The 24,001-nt window shown below is 49.8% G+C and overlaps 1 protein-coding gene across 5 annotated transcripts in view; it reads right to left on the reverse strand.

Moving 5' to 3' along the window:
* The window catches only part of ZMYM3 (zinc finger MYM-type containing 3), a 67,953-nt gene that overhangs the window by 21,500 nt on the left and 22,452 nt on the right, over positions 1-24,001 (reverse strand). For all 5 annotated transcript variants that reach the window (XM_084638563.1, XM_084638562.1, XM_084638561.1 and 2 more), the window contains exons 2-10: positions 9,006-9,905; positions 7,443-7,486; positions 7,007-7,079; positions 6,040-6,331; positions 5,438-5,615; positions 4,736-4,948; positions 3,775-3,925; positions 3,298-3,413; positions 198-284 (exon numbers count right to left, since the gene is read on the reverse strand). In XM_084638563.1, the coding sequence (XP_084494689.1) occupies positions 198-284; positions 3,298-3,413; positions 3,775-3,925; positions 4,736-4,948; positions 5,438-5,615; positions 6,040-6,331; positions 7,007-7,079; positions 7,443-7,486; positions 9,006-9,888 (2,037 nt within the window). In that variant the 5' untranslated portion in view covers positions 9,889-9,905. The remainder of the gene's footprint in view (positions 1-197; positions 285-3,297; positions 3,414-3,774; positions 3,926-4,735; positions 4,949-5,437; positions 5,616-6,039; positions 6,332-7,006; positions 7,080-7,442; positions 7,487-9,005; positions 9,906-24,001) is intronic.

Consider the following 24,001-nt stretch of genomic DNA (forward strand, 5'->3'; position numbering starts at 1 on the left):
AGGAGAGCGTCTTCCACAGTCACCCCTACAGGGCTATGGCTGCCAGCTAACCTGGCCGAGAGGAGGCTGACCTGGGCTCTGCAACTCCTGCCCCCTCTTCAGAGCAGGGAAAGGAACCCGAGGAGGCTCTGCATCCCCTCTGGTTTGGGCCTCAGCCCCATGTACCCAGGGGCCAAGGCCCAGCTGTCTCTTCTCACCTGCCAGTCCAGAATCTCTGGCTTCCCGCTGAAGAGATTGTGACAATAATGACAGTTCAGGTGGATCCCCCCTTCGGGGCTGGTGCGCTGCAGGGAGAAAGGGAGAAAGTTAAAGGAGAAAGGACATGTAGGGGGCAGATGTACCCACCGTGCCCACCAGCTGGAGCATTCCTGCCCAGCCCCACCACACTCACTGGCCAACGTATCCCCACCCACCTCTGCCTGACAGCACATTCTAAGGTCACTGAGCTTAAGGCCAGAAGGTGACCATTACAGCATCTGACCTCCTGATGGTGACAAGCCATTACATTCCACCCAGTTCCCCTTGTATTGAGCCCTAGAACATGGGGTTATGTTGAAAGCAGATCTTCCAGAAAGGCATCCAGCCCTCATGTGCAGGCCTCAAGAGATGGAGAATCCACCACTTCATGGGGAGTTTGTGCCAATGGCTAGTCACCCTCCCTGAAACATTGGTGCTTTATTTCTTATCTGAATGTGTCTAGCTTTGGCTGCCAGCCACTGGTTCTCACTCTGCCTTTCTCTGCTAAATTAAAGAGCCCCAGAGTGCACTGTATTTTCTCCCCAAGAAGGCATTCAGACACTGTGATCAACTCAACTCTCAAGAGTCTTTCTGACGAGCTAAACACATTGGCCTCTAAGTCTCTCCCTAGCATACATTTTCTCCAGCCCTCAAATCCTTGTTCTGGCTCTGTTCTGTGCCCTCTCCAGTGTTTCAACACTTTTTAAGGTGTGGACACCAGAGCTGGATGCAGTCCAGGATCAGCCTCACCAACGCCTTATTCAGAGGTGATGTCCCCTCCCAGCTCCCCACTCACTATGTCCATTTACACAGCCAAGGGTCACGTTAACCCTTTGCCAGAACATCGCACTGGGAGCTCCCACTCAGCTGCTTGTCTGCTATGACCCCTAAACCCTTCAGAGTCCCTGCTTTCCAGGATACAGCCCCCTCCCCAGCCCTTGGCATTTTTTGTTCCTAGATGCATGAACTTGCATTTGGCTTTATTAAAACACGTTGTTTAAATAGGCCCAACTTACCAATCAAACCACATCGCTCTGTATGCCTGCCTGTCCTCAACATCATTTACCACTGCCAAGCTTTGTGTCATCCACAAAGCTTATCAGCAATATTTTATATTTCCTTCTGGATCATTGATGAAAATGGTGAACACTGGGCCTAGGAGGCCAGTCCCTGCGGGACCCCACTAGAAACATCCCCATTCAGTAATTCCCTGTTGACAGTTGCTTTTTGAGATCTGTCCATTAGCCATTCTTAATCCATTTCATGTGTGCTTACAACTACAATACCCACCTGCGGAAGTGAAGAAACAGACTGACAGAGCCAGAAGAGTACCCAGAAGTTATCTACTACAGGACAGGCCCAACAAAGGAAACAACAGAACGCCACTAGCCATCACCTACAGCCCCCAACTAAAACCTCTCCAACGCATCATCAAGGATCTACAACCTATCCTGAAGGACGACCCATCACTCTCACAGATCTTGGGAGACAGGCCAGTCCTTGCTTACAGACAGCCCCCCAACCTGAACCAAATACTCACCAGCAACCACATACCACACAACAGAACCACTAACCCAGGAACCTATCCTTGCAACAAAGCCCGTTGCCAACTGTGTCCACATATCTATTCAGGGGACACCATCATAGGGCCTAATCACATCAGCCACACTATCAGAGGCTCGTTCACCTGCACATCTACCAATGTGATTTATGCCATCATGTGCCAGCAATGCCCCTCTGCCATGTACATTGGTCAAACTGGACAGTCTCTACGTAAAAGAATAAATGGACACAAATCAGATGTCAAGAATTATAACATTCAAAAACCAGTCGGAGAACACTTCAATATCTCTGGTCACTCGATCAGAGACCTAAAAGTGGCAATTCTTCAATAAAAAAAACTTCAAAAACAGACTCCAACAAGAGACTGCTGAATTGGAATTAATTTGCAAACTGGACACCATTACATTAGGCTTGAATGTGGATGTGTCATTACACAAAGTAAAAGTATTTCCGCATGTTTATTTTCCACCCCCTACTGTTCCTCACACGTTCTTGTCAACCGCTGGAAATGGCCCACCTTGATTATCTCTACAAAAGGTTTTGGTTTGTTTTTTTTTCCTCTCCTGCTGGTAATAGCTCACCTTACCTGATCACTCTCCTTACAGTGTGTAGGTAACACCCATTGTTTCATGTTCTCTGTGTATATAAATCTCCCCACTGTATTTTCCACTGCATGCATCCGATGAAGTGAACTGTAGCTCACGAAAGCTTATGCTCAAATAAATTTGTTAGTCTCTAAGGTGCCACAAGTCCTCCTTTTCTTTTTGCGGATACAGACTAACACAGCTGCTACTCTGAAACCTGACTGATATCAGAGAGTGGTAATTTTTTTAATCAACACGTTGCGTGTCACTATGACAAACCCCTTACTAAAGTCTAACTGTATTACATCTACACAGTTCTCTTTCATCAGCCAAACCAGGTTTGTTTGACAAGACCTATTTCCCAAAAACCATGATGACTGGCATGACTTACATTCCCATCTTTTAACTCTTTATTGATTGATTCCTGTATTTGCTTTTCCATTACTTTGCCAGGGATTGATGGCAGGCTAACCAGCCTATAGTTACTCAGATCATCCTGCTTGTCCTTTTTGAACCATCGCATGACATTAGCTCTCTTCCAAGTCTTCTGGAATTTCCTCAGTATTCCAAGATTCACTAAAAATGCATGTCAGTGGGCCAGAGATCTCCAACTCTCTTAGGACTCTTGGTCCATATTATCTGGGGCTGCTGTTTCCTGGGACTCCTACAGGGAGGGCACACTGGAAAGTCCCAGCTGGGGCATAGGAGTTGCAGGGACTGTGCTTGTAAGTAACCCTGGTGCTGGCCCCACCCTCTGCTCTTAGGCTGGGTGCAAGATGTGGCTGGTTGTAATTTACTCCTATGCCCCAGCTGGGACTCTCCAGTGTGCCCTCCCTGTTGGAGTCCCAGGAAGCAGCAGCCTCTGCTGGGAGAGGAGAGGGACCCCTCCCTGACAGGAAGCATGTTTCAATACCTGGAATTTGGTCCAGCAGCTGGGGCTGCAGAACTGGTACACAACCCGGTCAGTCTTGTTGTAATAGCAGGGCTCAGACAGGCTCTTTCTGCAGAAGCTGCAGGGCCTAGCGGGACCTAGCAAGACAGAGACAGTGATGGCAGCAGCATGGAAGCTGGGACTGGAGGGAGAGAATGGGCTGCACGTTCCTATCCCATTCTCTCCAGGTCTGTTATAGTGGACCTGGTACTCAGACACCCTGGTGCAACAATCCCAGGAGAACGGGGATGCTGGGCTTTGCCAGGGCAGAAATGCTGCCTCAGGGGACAGGGAGGTCGCAGCATCACTCCAGCTTGGTGCCCAGCCTAGTCTTACCTAGGGCAATGTCGGAGATCCCCGAACGTGTGACATCTCTCTTTCTGCGAGCTCCCCCTAAGCCTCACTCCGACAGCTCAGAGGTCAGCGACACAGGGCCCTTTGGGGCTGATGTTCTCTTACCAGTCAGACCCGACTGCTTCACTTTGTGAGAGGTGGTGCAGCAGATGGAGCAGAACAGGCCCATTTTGCCACTCCGATCCACGTTGGGCAGCATGTCGAAGTTCTTACACAGCGTTTTGCACCACATGCAGGGGTACACGCGCGTATTCTTCTGCAAGCATAAAGCAGAGCGCAGCTACTGGAGAGCTCAGGCCTCTGCTTTCCTCCATCCCATGTCCTGGCTGGTCCCTAGCCCATCCTCACCCCATCTTACCAACTCTCCCTCCTCCGATTCCCTTCAATGGCCCCACAAGGCAGTTCTCCTACAGCAGGCTGACATGAACACACAACATGGACAACAAGCTTGCACTCTCTTCCGCCCTTGGGTCACAGGCCCTGGCAGCTGTTGGCAATGCCCAAGAGCAGGCCACGCTCCCCTCTACCATCTGAGAACCCACCTAGATCTCAGGCTAGCCTGGGGCACACAGACACTTTGTAGGGACCCCATGGCTGGATGCAAGAGAGGCCACTCAGTGGGGGCATTGTCTAGTTCACTGAATCCTGCACAGCACAGCAGGATAGAACCAGCTCTGGGCTTTCTGGCCACCGCAAGGACCCAGCTCTGTGCCTTTGACAATCAGCCTCGCTAGGCAAGTGACCAGGAGCGCCAGCCCACCTGCCACAGCGCCAGGCCGACTGATCCAGCAAGCCCACTGGCCACAGCGCCAGGCCTAGGGAGCTGCAGCCCCAGAAGCAGGAGTAAGCTCAGTGCACCTCCACTAGTGTGCTTTGAAGAGAGCCTTTGGATCTCTTTTCTTAAGAAGCTTCCTGAGCGTTGGAGGAGCTGAGAGGGAGACTGCTTGGTGTTGCTGTTACTGTAGAGGGAGTGCCCTGCACTGAGCCAAGGGAAGGCTGGTAAAAGCCTCGGGAAAGGGAGATGGGTGCCCCCGGAGCCCCTCCCCATCTCCAGGAACCCGCTCACCTTCTTGTAGCTATTGAGGCAGGTGGAATTGCAGAAGCGTTTCTGCTGCCCCTCGTGGAAGAGGTACTCTAGTGGCAGCCCCTTGTTGTAGATGTAGAGGCCGCAGTTATCGCAGCAGTTGGTTTTCAGCCCCTTGGTGGCTCGGAATTTGGTGAAGCAGGCATCACTGCAGAGCCGGTGCACCACGTTCCCATTGCTGACCTCGTGCTGGACCTGCACACACATCGGCACCAGGTATTCCCTCAGAGGCAAGCACAGGCCCACCCGGCCATTCTGCAGGGGTCTGGCCCTCAAGCCGGCCTGTGTCTCTGGGCAGGAAGGGCCATTACTCTAGCAAACCCGTGCAAGCTGGCTCCCACCCCAGCAGGACAATGGAATGAGTGGCACGGAGAGCTGCAAGGGGCAGCATGGGCAGAGAGAGCAGAAGCTGCACCTCTGGGGCTGATGGGTGGAAAACGATGGACAAGGAGGAATCTGAAAACAAGCCCAAATCTGCACATGGGCCACAGCCTGAGCCCATAGGAGTCCCTGCAAGGTTCCCCAGGCCGACCCAGATACTGATAGGCTCAACCAACCGCTATAACTGCACGAGGCAGCTCACAAGCACCCGGAAAGGTGTGGGCAGTTGCATTAACTCCAGCTCCGGCAGATGGCTTCAAAGCTTCTTGGGCCAAACACTGGAGAGACCAGGGCTCTGCTTACCTCCCCAGGCTTGTGACAGACACTGCAGCGGCTGGTGTCCGAGGCCTCTGCAGGCTGAGGGGCTGGTCTCTGCTGCTGCGCCTCGTAGAGGGAGAGGCACACAGAGGTGCAGAACTCATGGAAAGAGCCACCTGAGCCGATCTGGGCCACAACAGAGTCCTTGGTGTTCCAGATCTCTCTGTGGGGCAGGAAAGGACTGGTTAGCGCAAGGGACACCCTCACTCCAGGACAAAGAGGGAGGGTGGGCGGTATTGCAAGGGGCTCCAGGACAGGGGGAGGTGAGGAGGAGCAGAAAGTGCAGATAGAGGGAGTGGAGTCCTGTGGTGGGGAAAGACAGGGTATTGGGGGGGAGGCCAGGAGTGTGAAGGAGGGCGAGGGAGCCGGATGGGGTAACGTGGGGGGAGAGCAGACAAGGGAAGTGGGTTGGGGAGAGAGTGAGGGTGGGCGTGAGGGAAGGTAGGCGAAGGTAAGCAATACTGTGAAAGCAGGGCACATGGGTAGATGGGTGAGGAAGGCAGGGTGAGATGGGGGGAGGGTCGCTAGTCAGATGGAAGGTGGGGGGCGAGGGCAAGAGGGTGGGTAAGGCAGGAAGGGGCACACACTTTTTACAGAAGGTGCAGATCTTCTTGCCAGGTGGTTTCTTGGAGAAAGTGGTGAGACAGGAACTGGAGCAGAAGAGCTGAGGGAGCCCTTTGCGCTGGTAGGCAGTCTGGCCCTTCTGCAGTGGGGTCCGGCAGTTGGCACAAGTCATCTTGGTAACGGTGGAGCGCGCAGCCCGCTGAGCCATCTGTGTGCGCAAGGACATGCGGGTCGAGCGCCGGGTACGGAAAGGAACAAAGTCCTCATCGTTGGGATCATCCACCATAGCATCCGAGTCCTCGTCAGAGACTGGGACTGTAAGCAGGGAAAGGGAGAGACAGATTCCCCGTTAGGGACTGCAGCATAACCCCATGTCCAGACTCGGGACGGGACTTTCTGGATTCCATTTCAGGATGCAGGACCTGGAATTTCCTCAGCAGGGAGGAGTAAGGGACCTTGGAAAGCTGTAATGTGCTGGCAGGGGATGAAGCAGGAAACCCCCAGGCTCACTGAGCCTTGGGCACTGCTGTCTCCACACTCAAGGCACAATTCTTTCGGGCCAAGCAGCAAGTTCAAGTGCAAACAGTTAGAGCAGACTGAAGAAGTCTCTGCACGTTCCACTGTGCATTACAGAGAACAAGGCAGCACCCCCCAGCCCCTTCCCACAAGAGAGAAGGGAGCAGGTGACACAGCCAGAGTGTAAAGGGCACAACTCCTCTGCACTCCTACAGGAAGGAGCAGGAGATGCCACAAGCACTTTTAGACTCTGCATCTCAGAGGCAAAGACTGGATGTTTTCCCCCAGGAAAGTCCCTACAATGAAGCCTGCCTCCTGATCCCCAGATGGGGTGGGGAGAAAGGGACAGAGCTGCCCAGGGGATTGTGCTCCTGGCTGGGAAGGGGCCTCTCAGATGAGTGCTCAAACCGCCCCCCATCCTCTCCTCCTCCCCCCACTTAGAAATGGGCCGAGTGGCCAGCCTAGGTTACTTACTGCTCTCGGAGGAATTCACAGTTTCAGGCCTGGCTGCCTCTGATCTCCTGGCTCGTTCGCTTCTCTTCTGCTCCTGGAAGATACCCAGAGAACATTCAGACCAACCATCTTCTGGGGTGACCACAGACAGAAAGCCTTGGTCACTCCCAGGGCCCAGCTTCAGGGCTCTTCTTTCAAACTAACTGCAGATGGTTCAAGCTTTGCTGAAGCCCAGCCAAGGTCCTGACTGGGTTAAGCAGGGCAGGGGGGAGCCGAGCTGGCTTAAGAGAAAGGGGCTCTAGCCTGGCAAGTGGCAGGGAGCTAAGACTGAAGCCACCTGCACAGGACAGAGAAGGTGTCTGCCCCAGGAGACATGCACACTCCTTCCCATGCTCACTCAGAGGGGTGGCCTTCAAGTACTCTTGCAGACAGAGGCACTTATCTGAACTCTCCTCACCTTTTCAGTTGGCTGTTCACTTCCCTTCCCAGCCAGGTCTTCTCCTGCAATGGAAAGACAGACGACACCTGAATCCCAGACCCCAATTCTCTCCAGAGCAGGGGAAAAGCTGCCTGCTCAGAGACAGCAATCCTCTGCATAAACAGGAGGGGCTAGAAATCACAGGGAAGAAGACCAGCCTTTCCTCCTGCCTACACATGCACAGCAAGGCTTGATACCACAGAGTCACTTGGAGGAAGAACCACATACAAGGTGTGGTATCCACGGCCAGGAGCATGCCGCAGGGAACAGGCCTGCATGCAGAGCGGGAGAGAGAGACACTGGGCAGCTGCAGCTGTCACTTCTACATTTTCGGAGCCAGCCTGCCGACCTGGCGACCGAATCCTCTCTGTAAACACAGAACAGACTCAGCCTGTGAAGGGAGTGGGTAGGTCCAGGCCTTCCTCAGCCTGGTGTGGAGAGCAGGGCAGGAACCCTGCCTAATGGAGACATGCCCTGCCCACGCTGCTCCGCCCCTAGTGCCAAGGTAGCCTCAGACATTACCAACCAGCACCAGCATGGGCTGAATCCAGAGCGTTGGCTGGGGGACCAGTAGCCAACAGAAGCAAACTTCAAGCTACGGCAGCCAATGAGAGTGCTCATTTGCACCAGGGCCCTGACTGCCAGAGCTACTAATCCCTCCTGCGGGGGCCACTTCCCCAGCCCACCCAGTCAGCAGGAGAGGCTGGTTCACATGCAGAGGAGACCTAAGTTCCCTGTAAGCTGCGCAGCCACGCAGCAGCCTGCTTAGCACCGTGCAGGCGCTCAAGGAACCCACCCAAAGACCTGCAGCGGCTGGGGACCGGCCGGGGGAGGGGGCCACTCCGCTGGCCCCAACTCTGCTGTGGCCTGGATCTGCCGTGGCCAGGGCGGCACAGCCCCAGGTGCAGCCGGGGCACTCCTCCCTGGGCCCGAACCTAGTCCTGGACAGGGGGAGGGGCGCCTATCCTGCAGCCCCAGCCCCGGAGCTGCCGCGACAGGGAGAGATGCCTCTCCCCTCGAGCCCAGGTGCTGCTGCGAGGAGAAAGAGCTGGGGGGAGTCCTCTCTCTTCGCTGTAGCCCCGGAGCACCCTCCCGCACCCCAAAACCCTCATCCCTGGCCCCACCCCAGAGACAGCACCTCCAGCCGAAGCCTCACCCCTACCCCCTGAACCATCTGCCCCAGCCCCGAGCCCCTCATCCCCAGCCCCACCCCAGAGCCGCACCCCCAGCCGGAGCCTCACCCCTCCACACCCCAACCCTCTGCTTCAGCCCTGAGCCCCCTTCCACACTCCAAACCCCTCAGCCCCACCCCCCACCACATAAATTTTGTTATGTGCACCATATGAAGGTCATGTGTCACACATCGCCTCCATATTGGTGTACATAACAGAACTCATTCTGCACATGCGTGGGAAAAATTTGAGGGAACACTGTCAGGAGACTCCAGGGTAAGACAAGAGCTGATCAGTCTCCAGTTTACTGGAGCAGAGACTGCCCACCACTCGTCATGCAAGAGCTTTGCCCCGGCATTGGAAGACCTACCTGGGGATGATGACCGTGTGGCCTCCTGTGCTTTTGGCATGTTCCTCTCTTGTCTGAGGGCATTACCACCATCCTCATCCCCCTCCTCAGCCTGGCTTTCGTCAGTGTGCTCAGGGGGCAGGGCAGGGCTCTGTTCTAGCCCCTCTTCTGCTGCTGGCTCCTCTTTTTGCAAAGGGGAGCTTTTCCTTGGTGCCTTCAACCTTGTTTTCTTTGCCTGCTTAAGACTGGGCTGTGGTGGAACTGTTGGCAAACTTGAGAGCTGCGTTGTAAACTCCTCCGTGGGTGGCGCAGAGCTCAGCTCCCCTACGCTAGGACTGGGCTGCAGGGGGGACTTTAGAGTGTTGCCATCACAAAGCACAGTAGTGGCTGCAGCACAATCATCTTTTAGGTCCCCAGAGTCATATTTTGGTTTATCTTCCCCTTCTTTCCAAGCTTCTGGCACAATGTCTTCCCTAGCCAGCCCAGAGGAGTCCCCATGCCCATCTGCAATGTCCTGGGAAGAATCTGCCTTGTACAGACCCTCCAAATCCCCTGGTTTATCTAGACCCATCAAACCAGTGGCTTCATCCAAGTCACCTAAGACACCAGGTTTCTCCAGAACGTCCAAGACACTGGGTTTATTTGGATCAAGGTTGTTTGATTTGTTTAGATCAGCCAAACTGTCTGTTTTCACCAAAAGGTCTAAGTCCCCATCTGCAGTCACCTGCTTGGTCTCATCCCATTCCATCACAGGGGGCTGAAGACCTGACGCTTGCTGTGTAGAAGCTGTCTGGGAGCCCAGAAGATCTTCCCCAAACTCCATGTCGGCAGGGAGATCACCAATCAGTGGCTTATCAGGCAGAGAAAGGGGGTCCAAAGATCCAGGAAATTCACTGGAATCCATTTAGAAGCAGCAAACAACTGGGAATGAGAAAGAGCCAGAAAGTTAATGTTACGGTGTCTAAATACAGCATTACCCATTCTTCCAGGCTGCACCAGGAGATCCCTGGTGGGAATCTAGCACAGACCAGGAGACAAGTGACCCACCTCCACTTCTCACAGTATAACAGGGAATTACAAACTTCTGGAGCCAAAAAGCTGCCTTGAGCTCTGCCTGCCTGGGAATTTACCACGAGATGCCTATGCTCCACCATGGCCAAGATGCAACTAAAGGGGTGAGTGAGTATGTTTACAGCAGAGAAACACAGTGGGCTACTACAAAGGAACTGTGTTTCAATTCAGAGGACTGTGTGTAGGTATTCAGCAATCTGTAATGCGGTAGTGGGACTGGTGCCCCATCGCCCCTTCAGTACTTCACCAGAGCCAGACGAGGGGGCAGGATGGATCAGTTCTCAAACAGCTGCCCACATGTTACTATTTAAAGTGCCTTTTCTCCCAGCCAGTCCATCTCACCACCAGGAGCCGGCCCCTCCCCCACCCCCACTGTAGGAACCCCCTGCAGTCTATGTAGCCCATGCCATGGAGACAGACTATCCACAAGAGCTGGGAGTCAAAAAACACAGGGAGACAAGGACACATCTCTGGGATCCCAGCTGTACAGGTGCAGGAGTTGCAGAGTGTTTGGTTTCTGCAGAAAGAAACCTTCGGGGCGGGGGAGTAAGGCGGGTTATAAGTGAAGACAGAAATAACCCTAAGAGGCTAAAAACCACTGACAAAACATAACGGAAAATCATAAACTAATATCTTGGGGAATTACCCTGAAACTAGTACAGAGCAAGCTAGGCAGCAAGGATACATCAATCTGTGCTACCCCTGCTGAAATGAGATCACTTCTGGGCTCCTAATTATGTGAGAGATTGAAAGTTGAAGTCTAAGGAGAGCCACAAACATGGTCAAGGACTGGAGGAGCTGAATTATGAGGAGAAACAGAGATACATATGCCTTTGCTAAACAAGGAAAACCACCACCAACTATATGACAGATGTAAAAACCAAAGAGGGAGAGGGATCCTGGGAAGTGCCCAGCTGGATCAAACCTATGGTCTACCCAGGGCAGAATTGTTTTTCTGATGCAGCAAGAACCGGACGCTTCAGAGGAAGGAGCAAGAACTCCACAAGAGCAGATGTAGGATAAAGCATCATTCTAATCCCTAAGAGTTAGAAATTGGTCTAAGCCCTGAGGCAGGAGGTTTAATGTGTCTTCCAACATTTGTTACCAAACACTATTCTAACTCTGGACATTCTCAACCCTGTAGATGCCCACTTGCTTCTTAAATGGTCAGTTTTTGGTCTCAGTGACAGCAAGTCCCACTGACTAATTACAAATTGTGTGAAAATGTATTTCCTTTTCTCAGTTTTGAATCTGCCACCTTTTAATGCAATTAAAATGTCCCTCTGTTCTTCTGTCATGAGACAGGGAAAATAGGAGTTCCTGATCTACCTTCTCTCGACCAGTCATTATTTTACAGACCTTTATCACGTCTCCTCTTTAAAAGGAAACAATACCTATTTTTTCCAATCTCTCTTCAGGGAAGTGTAGCAGCTCCATCACTTGAGTCTCCTAAATCAGCCCCCAAATAGCAAGTACAGTGCTCCTCCTCAGCTTGCTCCCATCTGTAGTACCTCTGAGTCTCTTACCCCTGGGTCCTCTAAGTTCCTGTGGCCAGCACAAGACTCCTCCTCTCACCTGCGCCATAATACCACTTGGAGGTTGCTTCTATAACTCTAGCACCTATGAGGAGGGAATTATTACAGTGTTTAGTCCAGCATCCTCTCTGGAGGTGCTGGGACCTGCCACACTAGTTGGCTGTGTAGAAGTCACCTCACAGCTCAGGTGAATAGAGCACATTTGGAGTTCATATGATCCGAGATGATTTTACTGTGAAGAGAAGAAACCCCCCCCCCGCCACACACACACACAGCAGTCAACACCTCTTGAAAGGGCATATTTCACTCCTGCCACATGCCCACACAGTCCAGAACAGACTACAAATAGGGTGCAGCAAGGATGAAGCCTCCAAAGAGTTTTCTATCTCAAACAGGTTTGCGATGCAAGATGAGGAAGGGCAGAGGGAGACTTGACCAGCTCCTTCTTCTCTTCCTGCCCACAGCAGGAAAGCCAGGCGTCACTCACGAGGCAGTTTATTTCGAACTAACACATAGGAAATACATGTGTGGAGCAGGAACAGACCTGGGGAAACTGTCTTCAGAAGGACAGGTAAGAGTCTGACTTTGCAGCCAGACATTGTAAACATTTTCAGTTATCAACTAAAATAAGAATAGCCAAATATCCTACTTCAGGGTGGCAGCTGAGAACTGCTGCCCTCAGGAAGGGAAAATGATTCACCTGATACTCTACTTCTCTAAAGACATCATCTCACACACACATCTCTTCAGCAAGAGACTAGCACAGCTCCCCTTGTCCCATTAGGGCACCAGTAACAGAGCCATGCACCCTACTACTTTTGCATGCTACCTCCTATCAAATATAAATGCTGCCCTCCATCTGTTCCAGGCAGTTCCTCTGGTTGGATAGGAGACAACGCTCCCAGGATGAGCCAGTTCAAGAACATAAAATCTAAGATGTGCCTCAGAGAAAGGAAAAGAGAAAAAACAAGTGCAAGAGAAAAGCCCCTCCATGAAGAAAAGGTCCAGAGCCTTAGGGGAGGTGAGAATGCTCCAGAGAGGAGATCTTCCAAGAAGTAGAACAAGTAAAATAATTTCTCCTTTTCTAACGATGCCCTCTACCAGGATTCCCACTTCTGGAGAGCAAGAAGTTAGTACACCGCAGCAGCGACCAGCAATAAGGTCAACACCAGCCCAGTGAACAGGGAAGGGTTTCATTTGATGTACAAAGCAGAGGAGAAAGACACTTCTCAAATCCACAATTAGGTGCAATGTACAAGCCTGCAGAATGAGCCACAGAGGCCAAACACACAGACAAGATTGGTCACTGTGTGAAAACAACACAAAGCTTCATTTGGTGGTGGGAAAGCTTGATCTCCTGTAATAGGGGCTAATCAGGCCTAGTTCACCAGTGTTAAAGAGCTTCTTCTCTAGGAAGTCCCCAGCTAGGGTTCCACTAGGCTGCAGCTCAGGTCCCTTGTTTGGGATAGCCAGAAACCAGTCCTCCTCAGTCCCTTGCTGTTCCTTGAGTTACTTTTACCTCTGTAGTCTTCCCCAGCTTCTTTGTCCTGCTCCTTCCTTAGCTGGGTTGGTTGGTTTGGCAGCTTTTCACCAGCCTGCTGAAGGAATACTCCTCCTGCAGTCCCCCTCAGGGCAAGTCTACACTGCAAAATTAAGTTGACCCTAAGTTACATCAATGTACAGCTGCCACAGTAATTAAACTGCTTTTGCATGTCCATACCACACTCCTTGTGTCGGTGGTGTGAGTCCTCACTACCAGAACTTGCACTGATGCAGAGAGCAGACACCGTGGGGAGCTATCTCACTATGCAACTTGCCTCCATCTAGTGCAGGATGGTTTGGGAAGGGTTTGCAATGCCTCTTGGAGGCAAATGAGTCATGCAGAGGCAACTGGGACCATGGTTTCAACATCCCATGATGCAGTTTTCTCCATCCCATAATTTTATCTGCATCCTATGATGTCTGTGCCTCTTTTCAAAAGCCCTGCAAATCCACGCATCCACCATGTCTGTGAGAAGCATGGATCCTGCACAGGTCTGCACTATTTTGTGAGCACAATGGCCCTGATCCTGCAGCATTTGCAGAGCCACCAGAGGAGCTGTAGGGAACAGGACAATTCCATGGAGGCTAGCCTGTTGCGGAACGCAAACAATAGAAGGCTGGTGCTAGCCTTCACGGAGGAGCTGCAGATGGGGGAGCACCAGTTCTGGGCCTGAGAAACAAGCACTGACTGGTGGGATTGTATTGTTATGCAGGTATGGGATGAAGAGCAGTGGCTGTAGAATTTTTGGATGGGCAAAGCTACATTCCTGGAAGCGTGTGCAGAGCTTGCCCCAGCCCCCTGGTGCAGCAACACCACAATGAGAGCTGCACGGACAGTGGAGAAGCAAGTGGCAATTGCTGTGTGGAAGATGGCAATGCGAGATTACTGACAGATCAGTAGCAATCTATTTGGAGTTGGGAAATCCACCATGGGGGTTGCTGTGATGCAAGTGTTCAGGGCCATTAATCACATCCTGCTACGAGGGATTGAGACTCTGGGCAATGTGCAGGACAGAGATGGGGTACCAAAACTGTGATAGGGTGGGGGGGGGGGATGATACACATATCCCTATTTTGGCACAAGACCACCTTGCCTGACTACATCAACAGAAAGGGCTACTTTTCTATGGTATTGCAAGGGCTGGTGGATCACCAGGGACGCTTTGCTGATATCAACGCAAGATGGTCAGGGAAGGGGGATTAACACACATTTTTAACACAGGCCTGTTCAGAAAGCTGCAAGCAGGGACTCTTTCCAGACCAGAGGGTTACCTTTGGGGATGTTGAAATGACAATAGTGATCCTGGGAAACCCAGCCTGCCCCTTACTCCTGTGGCTCACGAAGCTGTACACCAGCCACCTTGATAGCAGCAAGGAGCGCTTGAATGACAGGCTCAGCAGGTGCAGCATGACACGGAATTTACTTTTGGACATTTGAGAGGACACTGGCACTGTTTACTCATGAGATTACTCAATGAAAAAAATATCCCAGTGGGTATAGCTGCCTGCTGTGTGCTTCATAGTATCTGTGAAGCAAAGGGGGGAAGTTTCTACCGGGGTGGAGATGGAACACCTGTCTGCTGATTTTGAGCAGCCAGACACCAGAGCTATAAGAAGAGCTCAACAGGGAGCTATGCAACTCAGGGAGGCTTTGAAAGACCATTTTAATAGTGAGCCACAGTGATGTGTGCTGCTGTATCATGCTCTGCCTGGCATTGTTTTGTGGTTTTTTTGCAGCCCCGTATGAACCTTGTAATGAGTGCTGTGTGTGTAGTAACAGAACACTGCAAATGCACCTATTGCTATTATCCGTGAATGCCCTAGCCATCATATGTTGTGAGCTAATAAAAATGAATTAAGTTTCCATAAATAGACTTTTATTCCAAATGCCGCAAACAGACATATTTGTAACTGAATGAAACTTTATAAATACAGAGAAAAGAACCTTTGAAGAGGAAAGAACAGTCATTTCACATACACATACACCAACTGTCTCTGTTGCAGGGTGAAGTGGTATGCGTAATGCACCACATGGGAGGACAGGGGTGTGGAGAGGTGCCAGAATGCAGCTCTTTATGGGTTGCAGAGGGAGGCAAGCATGGGTCTGTTGAATCCGAAGATCAACAAGAGTCTTCAGCATGTTTGACACTTGAGAAGTGCTAGCATCTCCTGCTGCACGTTTCTCTCTTTTTCCTGCGCTTTTCTCCTCTCCACTCCATCCACAAGGGCGACCCTCTAAGCCCTGTTCTCGGTATCCAAAGCACTAGAGACTTGCAGGGTCTTTTGGAACACATCATCCCATGTCCTCTTCCTTCTCCTCCTCATGTGACTCAGCTGGTGTGGATGGAGAGACCCTCAAGGCCACATTTCCAGCTGCAAAAGATGCAATGCACAAAGCTACTATTGTGAGTTTATTTGTAAGATAAATGGAAACTTGGCATACTGAACTCACTCCCCTTGATCCACACAAGTTACAAGCACTACATTCTCAGTTCTCCTTGGGATTCACAGAGCATGGGGCAGTCCCTCTACTTCTATTAGCTCTTTCACTACCTCTTCTAGCATGATCAAAAAGAGAACAAATGAACAGACAATATCAAAGCAATATCAAAGCAAACTCCATACTTACCAGAGAGATTCCTTCCCCTGCATCAGGCTCGCCGGTGCTGGACAACAGAGACTGGCTTGACTGCTCCAGCATCAGAAAGAGGTCCTTGTTCACCACGCCACTGGATCCACCCTGGTCGCCTGTCCCCCATGCTCCTCCTTTTCCAACACCTCTTCCTCACTGTTCACTTCAGGGACCTGTTACTCCAGCTCCCCTGAAGTATCCAAGTGGTTCTTCTTGGCAGTGGTGGTGGGGTCTTCACCAAGAATGGCATGCAACAATTTGTAAAAGCAGCGTGCCTGCCGCTCTGCACCAGACACTATTTGCATCCCTTGCCTTCTGGTACGCCTGCCACAGCTCCTTGACTTTTACGCAGCACTGCTACGGGTCCCTCTTACAGCCCTTCTCCCCCATGCCCCGAGCGATCTGCTCGTAGATATCAATATTTATGTGGCTGGATCAGTGCTATCCCCCCACAGCCTCTTCTCCCTACAGATATCAACCACTTTCGGTGTACTCCAGGAGGGAGCTTGTCTGCAGCGTTGAGCAGGCATGGACAGAAGCTAGGTGAGCTCTCCATACCAAGCAAACAGTAAATGGAATTTCAAAAAAGTGTGGGGCTTTAAAAGAAGAGGGGTGTCTACCCATGTACCTGGCCCCCGGGCAGTGGACTTCAAAAACATGACCAGAGCGGTCACAGTGGGGCACCTCCTAGAGGCCAATAAAGTCAACATAAGTAACACATTGTCTATACTGACATTGCATCGACTTAACTGCTATACCTCTCGCAGAGGTGGTGTTATTAAGTCGGCATAGAGAGTGAGTCACTTTGGTGGGAGTGACATTTTAGCGTAAAGAGAAAAGGAGTGGCCACTGAATACATCCGATGAAGTGAGCTGTAGCTCACGAAAGCTTATGCTCAAATAAATGTGTTAGTCTCTAAGGTGCCACAAGTCCTCCTTTTCTTTTTGCAGCTACAGACTAACACGGCTGCTACTCTGAAACCTGTCATTATTTTAGTGTAGACTCCTACAGAGTTTTATCGACATAAGCTGCCTTGTATTGACATAACTCTGTAGTGTCGACCAGGTGTGTACCTGTCTTGCAGCCTTTTTATCCTCACTGCTGCTGTGGAGTTACCAAATCAGCTCTGGCTGAGCATGAAGGCAGTTGCTTTGTTAACTCCCTGAACGCTGAGCCAGCATGGAGTATATAGATGCCACAAGACCTCCCCTATCTTGGGAACATGTTCTGGAACACAAGTCTGAAACAGGACTCCTTCCTGTAGGCCAGTCCAAATACAAACACCCTTGTAAATGCATGGGGACAGGATCGCGGATCAGCCTTGCTGATATCTACCATAGAAACATCCCTGAGGCAGGCCGTAGAGGCACCTGTGTCGAGGCATGCTGTCCAAGGCCCAGGGCCCCCCCAGGGGGCGCAGGGCCCAGGACATAAGCACCCAGTTTCTAAATCTGCCGGTGGGTGCTCCCCCCCCCCACCTCCACCCCTTCCCCCGAGGCCCCACCCGTTCCCCTCCCCCGAATGCACTGCACCCTCGCTCCTTCCCCCCTCCCCAGCACCTCCTGATGCCACAAAACATCTGATCCACGGCAGGCAGTACGCACTGAGAGGGAGGGAGAGGCGCTGATTGGTGGGGCCTGCTGGCCAGCAGGAGGCACTGAGGGAGGTTCTGGGAGGGGGGCTCTTCCTCGTCTCCCCCCGCTTGCCTGCGGCTTGCCTCCTAACCCCGCTAACCCACCTCACTGCCCAAGGCTCCCCAAAGTGCAGGGCCCAGGGTGGTCGCCCCAATTTGCTGTACCCAAGGGACAGTTCTACCGAGGACAGTCTTCTTGTTTCATGCAGTCAGGACCAGTGTTTCCTTTAATTTTTTTCACCCATGTGCAGAATGAATTTTGATATGTGCATCAATATGGAGGTGATGTATGACACATGACCTTCATATGGGTGCACATAACAAAATTCATGTGGTGGGGGTGAGAGGGGGCTCCGGGCTAGGGCAGAGGGTTGGGGTGCAGGGGTGTGAGGGCTCTGGCTGAGAGTGTGGGCTCTGGGGTGCAGCCGTGGATGAGGGGTTTGGGGTGCAGGAGGGTGCTCTGGGGCTACGGCTAGTCCCCCCAGTTCTCTCTCTCCCCGCTGCACCGCCAGGGCTGGGGCTGCAGGATAGGTGCCCCTTCCCTGGCCCCAGCAGGTCCAGGCCAGGGCTGGGTTTGGGTTGGGGAGGGGGCATCCCAGCTGCACCTGGGTCCAGGACTCTGGGCCATGCCGCCATGCCAAGCTGTGCCTGGGGGTGGGGTGGGCCTACCGCGCTGCCCTGGCCACGCCTGGGAGCATGCCGGGCCGCAGCACAGTTGGGGCTGGCAGAGGGGCGCCCCTCCCCGAGCCGGTCCCTGGGCAGCTTCCCTGAGCACCTGTGCAGTGCTAAACAGGCTGCTGCGCGGCTTACAGGGAACTTAGGTCAGGACACCGTAACATGAAAGGTAGTAAGGCATCCGCTCAGACAGTATCTTCCTGTGCACAACACTGCCCCGCATATTGGTGTCCAAAGGAACAAAGAACTCGTTGGACTACCTAAGAACAACTAAAGGACGGAAGCATTTGGAAAAAGGCTTCGTTGGGGTGAGCATGTGGGCGAGGGAAACCTGTTAGGCCAACAGGCTACTGAAGTGGAACTCCACCACCACAAAGAGGGTTCTAAGCCCAGAGCAGCACCATATCCTTGTAAAACTTGGAATAACGTGCACCAGCCACTGGGGCAGGACTTCAGTCAGTGTTCACTTTCATTAGCTTTGTCAGGACCACACCAATACCACTTGGAACAAGGTTTTTAGTGGACGGTTTGAAGAGCAATAAGCCCGGCATATGGCTGATATGGAGCTACAGAGAGTGCCTGACTGGGACGGTTCATGGGAGGCTCAAACAGTTGCCCAATGTACCTGGATGGAGTTAGTCTTTAGGTTGGACTCAGGCAGATGTATGGGGGAAAGTAAGGGGTCTCTTTGCACCTATTGCAAACTTTTTCCACTTGGAGGTGTAGGTCTTTCTGCTAGGTGGCTTTCAAGAGGCCACAAGTTGCCTCCATGACTACAGATCTCTGCCTTGCCAGGAGCCATGCTCCTGTGATGGTTCTGAGCGATGCTCTGAAAGCCAGATTCTCAGCCCAAGGATCAGCTTTGGCTATCTGCAACAGGGCAATGAACCATACCTATCTGGGATGGCAGAGGGCTTTTGGGATCATTGAGCGTCTCCCTCTCCTGGACTTTGCCAGAAGGTCTCCTTTCATAGGGCTGCCCAGGAGGCGTCCCTTTATAACGTGGGATTTTCTTAGTGCCACGAACAGGACACTAGAGGCTTATTATTCATGGGAGTGCTGAAGTGATCTATCTTTGGTACCCTCCTCCCATGGGGGAGATCTAATCCACAGGCAACTCACGAGGATCTACCACAGATCTGTCTGCAATCACATCTTCCTTCCTTCAGTCCTTAGTGGAACAAAGGATCTGGTCTAAGAGGTGAATATATAGCAGAACCTCAGAGTTACGAACACCTCAGGAATGGAGGTTGTTTGTAACTCTGAAATGTTCATAACTCTGAACAAAACATATGACTGTTCTTTCAAAAGTTTACAACTGACAATTGACTTAATGCAGCTTTCAGAATTTACTATGTAGAAGAAAAATGCTGCTTTTAACAATCTTAATGTACATGAAACAAGCACAGAAACTGTTTCCTTACATTGTCAAATATATATATATTTTTAAAGTAGTTTATATTTAACACAGTACTGTACTTACCTTTTTTTTTTGGTCTCTGCTGCTGCCTGATTGCATATTTATGGTTCCAAATGAGGTGTGTGGTTGGTGGGTCAGTTCGTAACTCTGATGTTCAACTCTGAACTGCCCAGTAATAGCGACCATAATGTAACTAAATTTAACATGCTTGTGAGGGGGAAATGCCCAAAGAAACCCGCCACAGTCGCATTTAACTTCAAAGGGGGAAACTACACAAAAGTGCGGAAGCTAGCCGAGCAGAAATTAAACGGAAGAGTCGCAAAGAGGAAACGCCTACCAACTGCATGGAGACTATTTAAACGCATCATAGCAGAGGCTCAAACTAAATGTGTATCCAAATTAAAAACAAGCAAATAAAAAACACCCAGTAAGATGTGGGTGCCACCAGAAAAAAGCGCCACCATGACTAAAACAGCAGAGTAAAAGAGGCACTTAGAGGCAAAAAGGCATCCTTTAAAAATCAGAAGTCTAATGCTACTGAGAAAAACAGAAAGGAGCATAAACTCTGGGAAGTCAAGTGTAAAAGTATAAGGTCGGCAGGCCAAGAAAGAATTTGAAGAGTAACTATCTAATGACAGCTAATAACAGAGAAACAGCATTTTATTTATTTATTAGTACATCAGAAGCAGGAAGGCTGCCAAACAATTGGTGGGGCTAAAGGGGTGCTAAAGGAGTGCTCAAGGAAGACCAGGCAGGTGCGGAGAAGCTAAATTAATTCTTTGCAACAGTCTTCATTGCAGACAATACGGGGGGGAGTATATTTCCAGCCATAATTTTTAGGTGACCAATCTGATCCACTGTCCCAGACTCAAGTGTCACTAGAGGAGGTTTAAGAACAAATTGATAAATTAAAGAGTAATAAGCAATCAGGACCAGATGGTATTCACCCTGAAGTTCTGAAGGAACTAAAATATAAAACTGCAGAACTACTAACTACGGTATGTAACCTCTCTCTTAAATCAGCCTCTTTACCTGATGACTAGAGGATAGCTAATGTAAGGATTTTTTTTTTTAATTTTTTTTTTTTAAAAGGCTCCAGAGGTGATCCTGGCAATTACAGGCCAGTAAGCCTAACTTCAGTATCATGCAAATTGGTTGAAACTATAGTAAAGAACAGAATTATCAGACACATAGATGAACACGATATGTTGGGGAAGAGTCAACTCGGCTTTTTTAAAGGGAAATCATGCTTCATCAATCCATTAGAATTCTTTGAGGGGGGTCAACAAGCATATGCACAAGGGTGACCCAGTGCATATAGTGTACTTGGACTTTCAGAAAGCCTGTGACAAAGTCCCTCACCAAAGGCTGTTAAGCATAGTAAGCGGTCATGGGATAAGAGGGAAGGTCCTCTCATGGGTCAGTAACTGGTTAAAAGACAGGAAACAAGGGTAGGGATAAATGGTCAGTTTTCACAATAGAGAGAGGTAAATAGGGAGGTTCCCCCAAAGATCTGTACTGGAACCAATGCTGTTCAACATATTCATAAGTGATTTGGAAAAGGGGGTAAACAGTGAGGTGGCAATGTTTGCAGACGATAAAAAAGTTACTCAAGAGTTAAGTCTAAAGCAGACTGTGAAGTTACAAAGGGATCTCACAAAACGGGGTGACATCATGGCAGATGATATTCAGTGTTGATAAATGCAAAATAATGCACACTGGAAAAAATAATCCTAACTATACATACAAAATGATGGGGTCTAAATTAGCTGTTACCACTCAAGCAAGAGATCCTGGAATCATTGTGGATAGCTCCCTGAAAACATCTGCTCAAAATGCAACGACAGTCAAAAAAGATAACAGAACACGAGGAACCATTAGGAAAGGGATAGATAATAAGACAGAAAATATCAGAATGCCATTATATAAATCTATGGTACACCCACATCTTGAATACTACATGCATTTTCGGTAGCCCCATCTCAAAAAAGATGTGTTAGAATTGGAAAAGGTACAGAGAAGGGCAATGAAAATGATTAAGGGTATGGAACAACTTCGACACAAAGAGACGGACTGTTCAGTTTAGAAAAGTGATGATTATGGAGGGATATGATAAAGGTCTATAAAATCATGAACAGTGTGCAGAAAGTGAATAAGGAAGTGTTATTTGCCCCTTCACATAAATACAAGAACTAGAGAGACAAGGTGGTTGAGGTGTAATATATTTTATTGTACCCACTTCTGTTGGTGAGAGAGACAAGCTTTCGACCTGAAGAGAAGCTCTGTGTAGGCTCGAAAACTTGTCTCTCCCACCAACAGCAGTTGGTCCAGTAAAAGATATCACCTTATCCACCTTCTCTCTCTAATATCCTAGTACCAACACAGCTACAACACCACAACATACAAGCACTAGGGATCACCCAAATGAAATTAATAGGCAGAAGGTTTAAAAAAACAAAAACAAAAGGAAGTGCTTCTTCACACAAAGCACAGTCAACGTATGGAACTCACTGCCATGGGATGTTGTGAAGGTTAAAAGCATAAACGGGATTTAAAAACACATTAGACAAGTTCATGGAGGATAGGTCCATCAATGGCTATTAGACACAATGGTCTGGCATGCAACCCCATGCTCTGGGTAAACCTAAACCTCCAACTGCCAAAAGCTGAGCCTCGATGACAGGATGATCACTCAAAATTGCCCTGTTCTTTTCATTCCCTCTGAGACATCTGGCAGTGGCCATTGTCAGAGACAGGATACTGGGCTAGATGGACCATTAGTCTGACCCAGTGTGGCCGTTATGTTCCCAGCCAAGTGCCTACTGACAAAAAATGGGAGGGACACAGCTTGCTCCCAAACCTACAGGACTGCCCAGTACCTCCTTCCCTGTTCATGGAAAGCATGGCAGCCTGATGCCCATTTGAATCCAGATCATCACTGGGGATACAAGACCACTGAAGGTCTTTGGGATTAGGCTAGGACACCTTCATCTCCAGAACATTTTGTGCAACTGCTGTTCCTGAGGAGACAAAGTTCAATGAAGAGGTAGTTCCTCAGCTGCAGTTTAGATAGGAGGTGTTGAGACATCCAATCTGTTACTCAGTTGTGAAGTGGAAGCCCTTGTGTTGCTTATTTCCAGTGGGATCCCAGGGTCTGCTGAGGTTGCCTCATGTGCAGATTGTGCCATGGGAACAACAAATACAGCTGTGGCCACTAGATAGAACATTCATAGCATGGCCGGTACTGTCATCTGCTGGCTTTTCATTATCCTTTCTGCCAAGCAAATTAGTTGTTGGATCCCATCCTGGGCAAGAAAGCTTTGAGTTGAGATGTATCTAACAGGGCTCCTGAATAGGACAATTGTATTCTGGTGCAAGTTGGAACTTTGGTCATTAAGCTTTTTAATAAAAGTATCCTAAGAACCCCATGGGATTACACGCTGATCTTTGACACCATCCAGAGCAGTGTCCTTAATCAGTTAATTGTCATGGCAGGGGAACGTTGGGGCTACCCACAGAGACCACAACTACCAAGCATTTAATGAAAACACACAGTGCTGATGCCAGCCCCAAAGTGCAGATAATGCTGTTCCCCTATGACCAATTAATCTGCCTTTGTGCACACAAGTGTCAGCAAGGTCCAGGGCATTCAAGCAGCTGACTTTCTCTAGCACACACAATGGCTCCGAGGGTAACCATCTTAAACTTTTCTTTTGCTGATCCAGATACTGATTCAGATTCCCAAGATCCACACTGTGCTGGAAATTTCTCATCTTTTTGACTATCAGAAGGTATCTAGAATGACGACGGTGTTAAACAACTTCTACTAAAGTTCAACATTTTTAAATCAGCAAGTCCAGGTAACCTGCACCCAAGAGTTTTAAATGAATTGGCCAAGGAACTCTCCAAACCAGTAATGTTAATTTTTAGTAAATCTTTAAATAATAGGAATTTTCCAGAGGACTAGAAAAAAGCTTATCTTGTGCAACATTTAAAAAGGGCAAGCAGGACACGGATCTCAAGCAAAATAATGGAACAGCTGATAAGTGACTCAATCAATAAAGAATTACAGGATGATAATATAATTAATGCCCAGTCAACATGACTTTAGATAATAGGTCTTGTCAAACAAACTGGATATTATTTTTTGAGACGATTACAAGTTTGATTGATAAGAGTAATTGGGTGGACATAACACCCTTAGAGTTCTGTAAGGCATTTGACTTAGTACCACACAACATTCGGATTCAAAAATTAGCACTATACAATGTTAACATGGCACAAAATAAGTGTATTAAAATCTGGCTAACAGATGATTCTCCATTAACATTTTGAGCTCTACCAGTGAATGACTGTTGTGAGAGAGACTGTTTCTCAGCCCAATGCTACTCAATATTTTTATCAAGGATCTGGAAAATGTAAAAGGTTAATTATCAGTAACTTTTGTTCTTCATGAGTCAACTCTGATTTCACACTTACAAGATTGGCACCCCCTTGCCTGAGAGGCTG

Source organism: Lepidochelys olivacea, assembly GCF_965140295.1.
Source record: "Lepidochelys olivacea isolate rLepOli2 genome assembly, chromosome: 9".
NCBI classification, from domain to species: domain Eukaryota; kingdom Metazoa; phylum Chordata; order Testudines; family Cheloniidae; genus Lepidochelys; species Lepidochelys olivacea.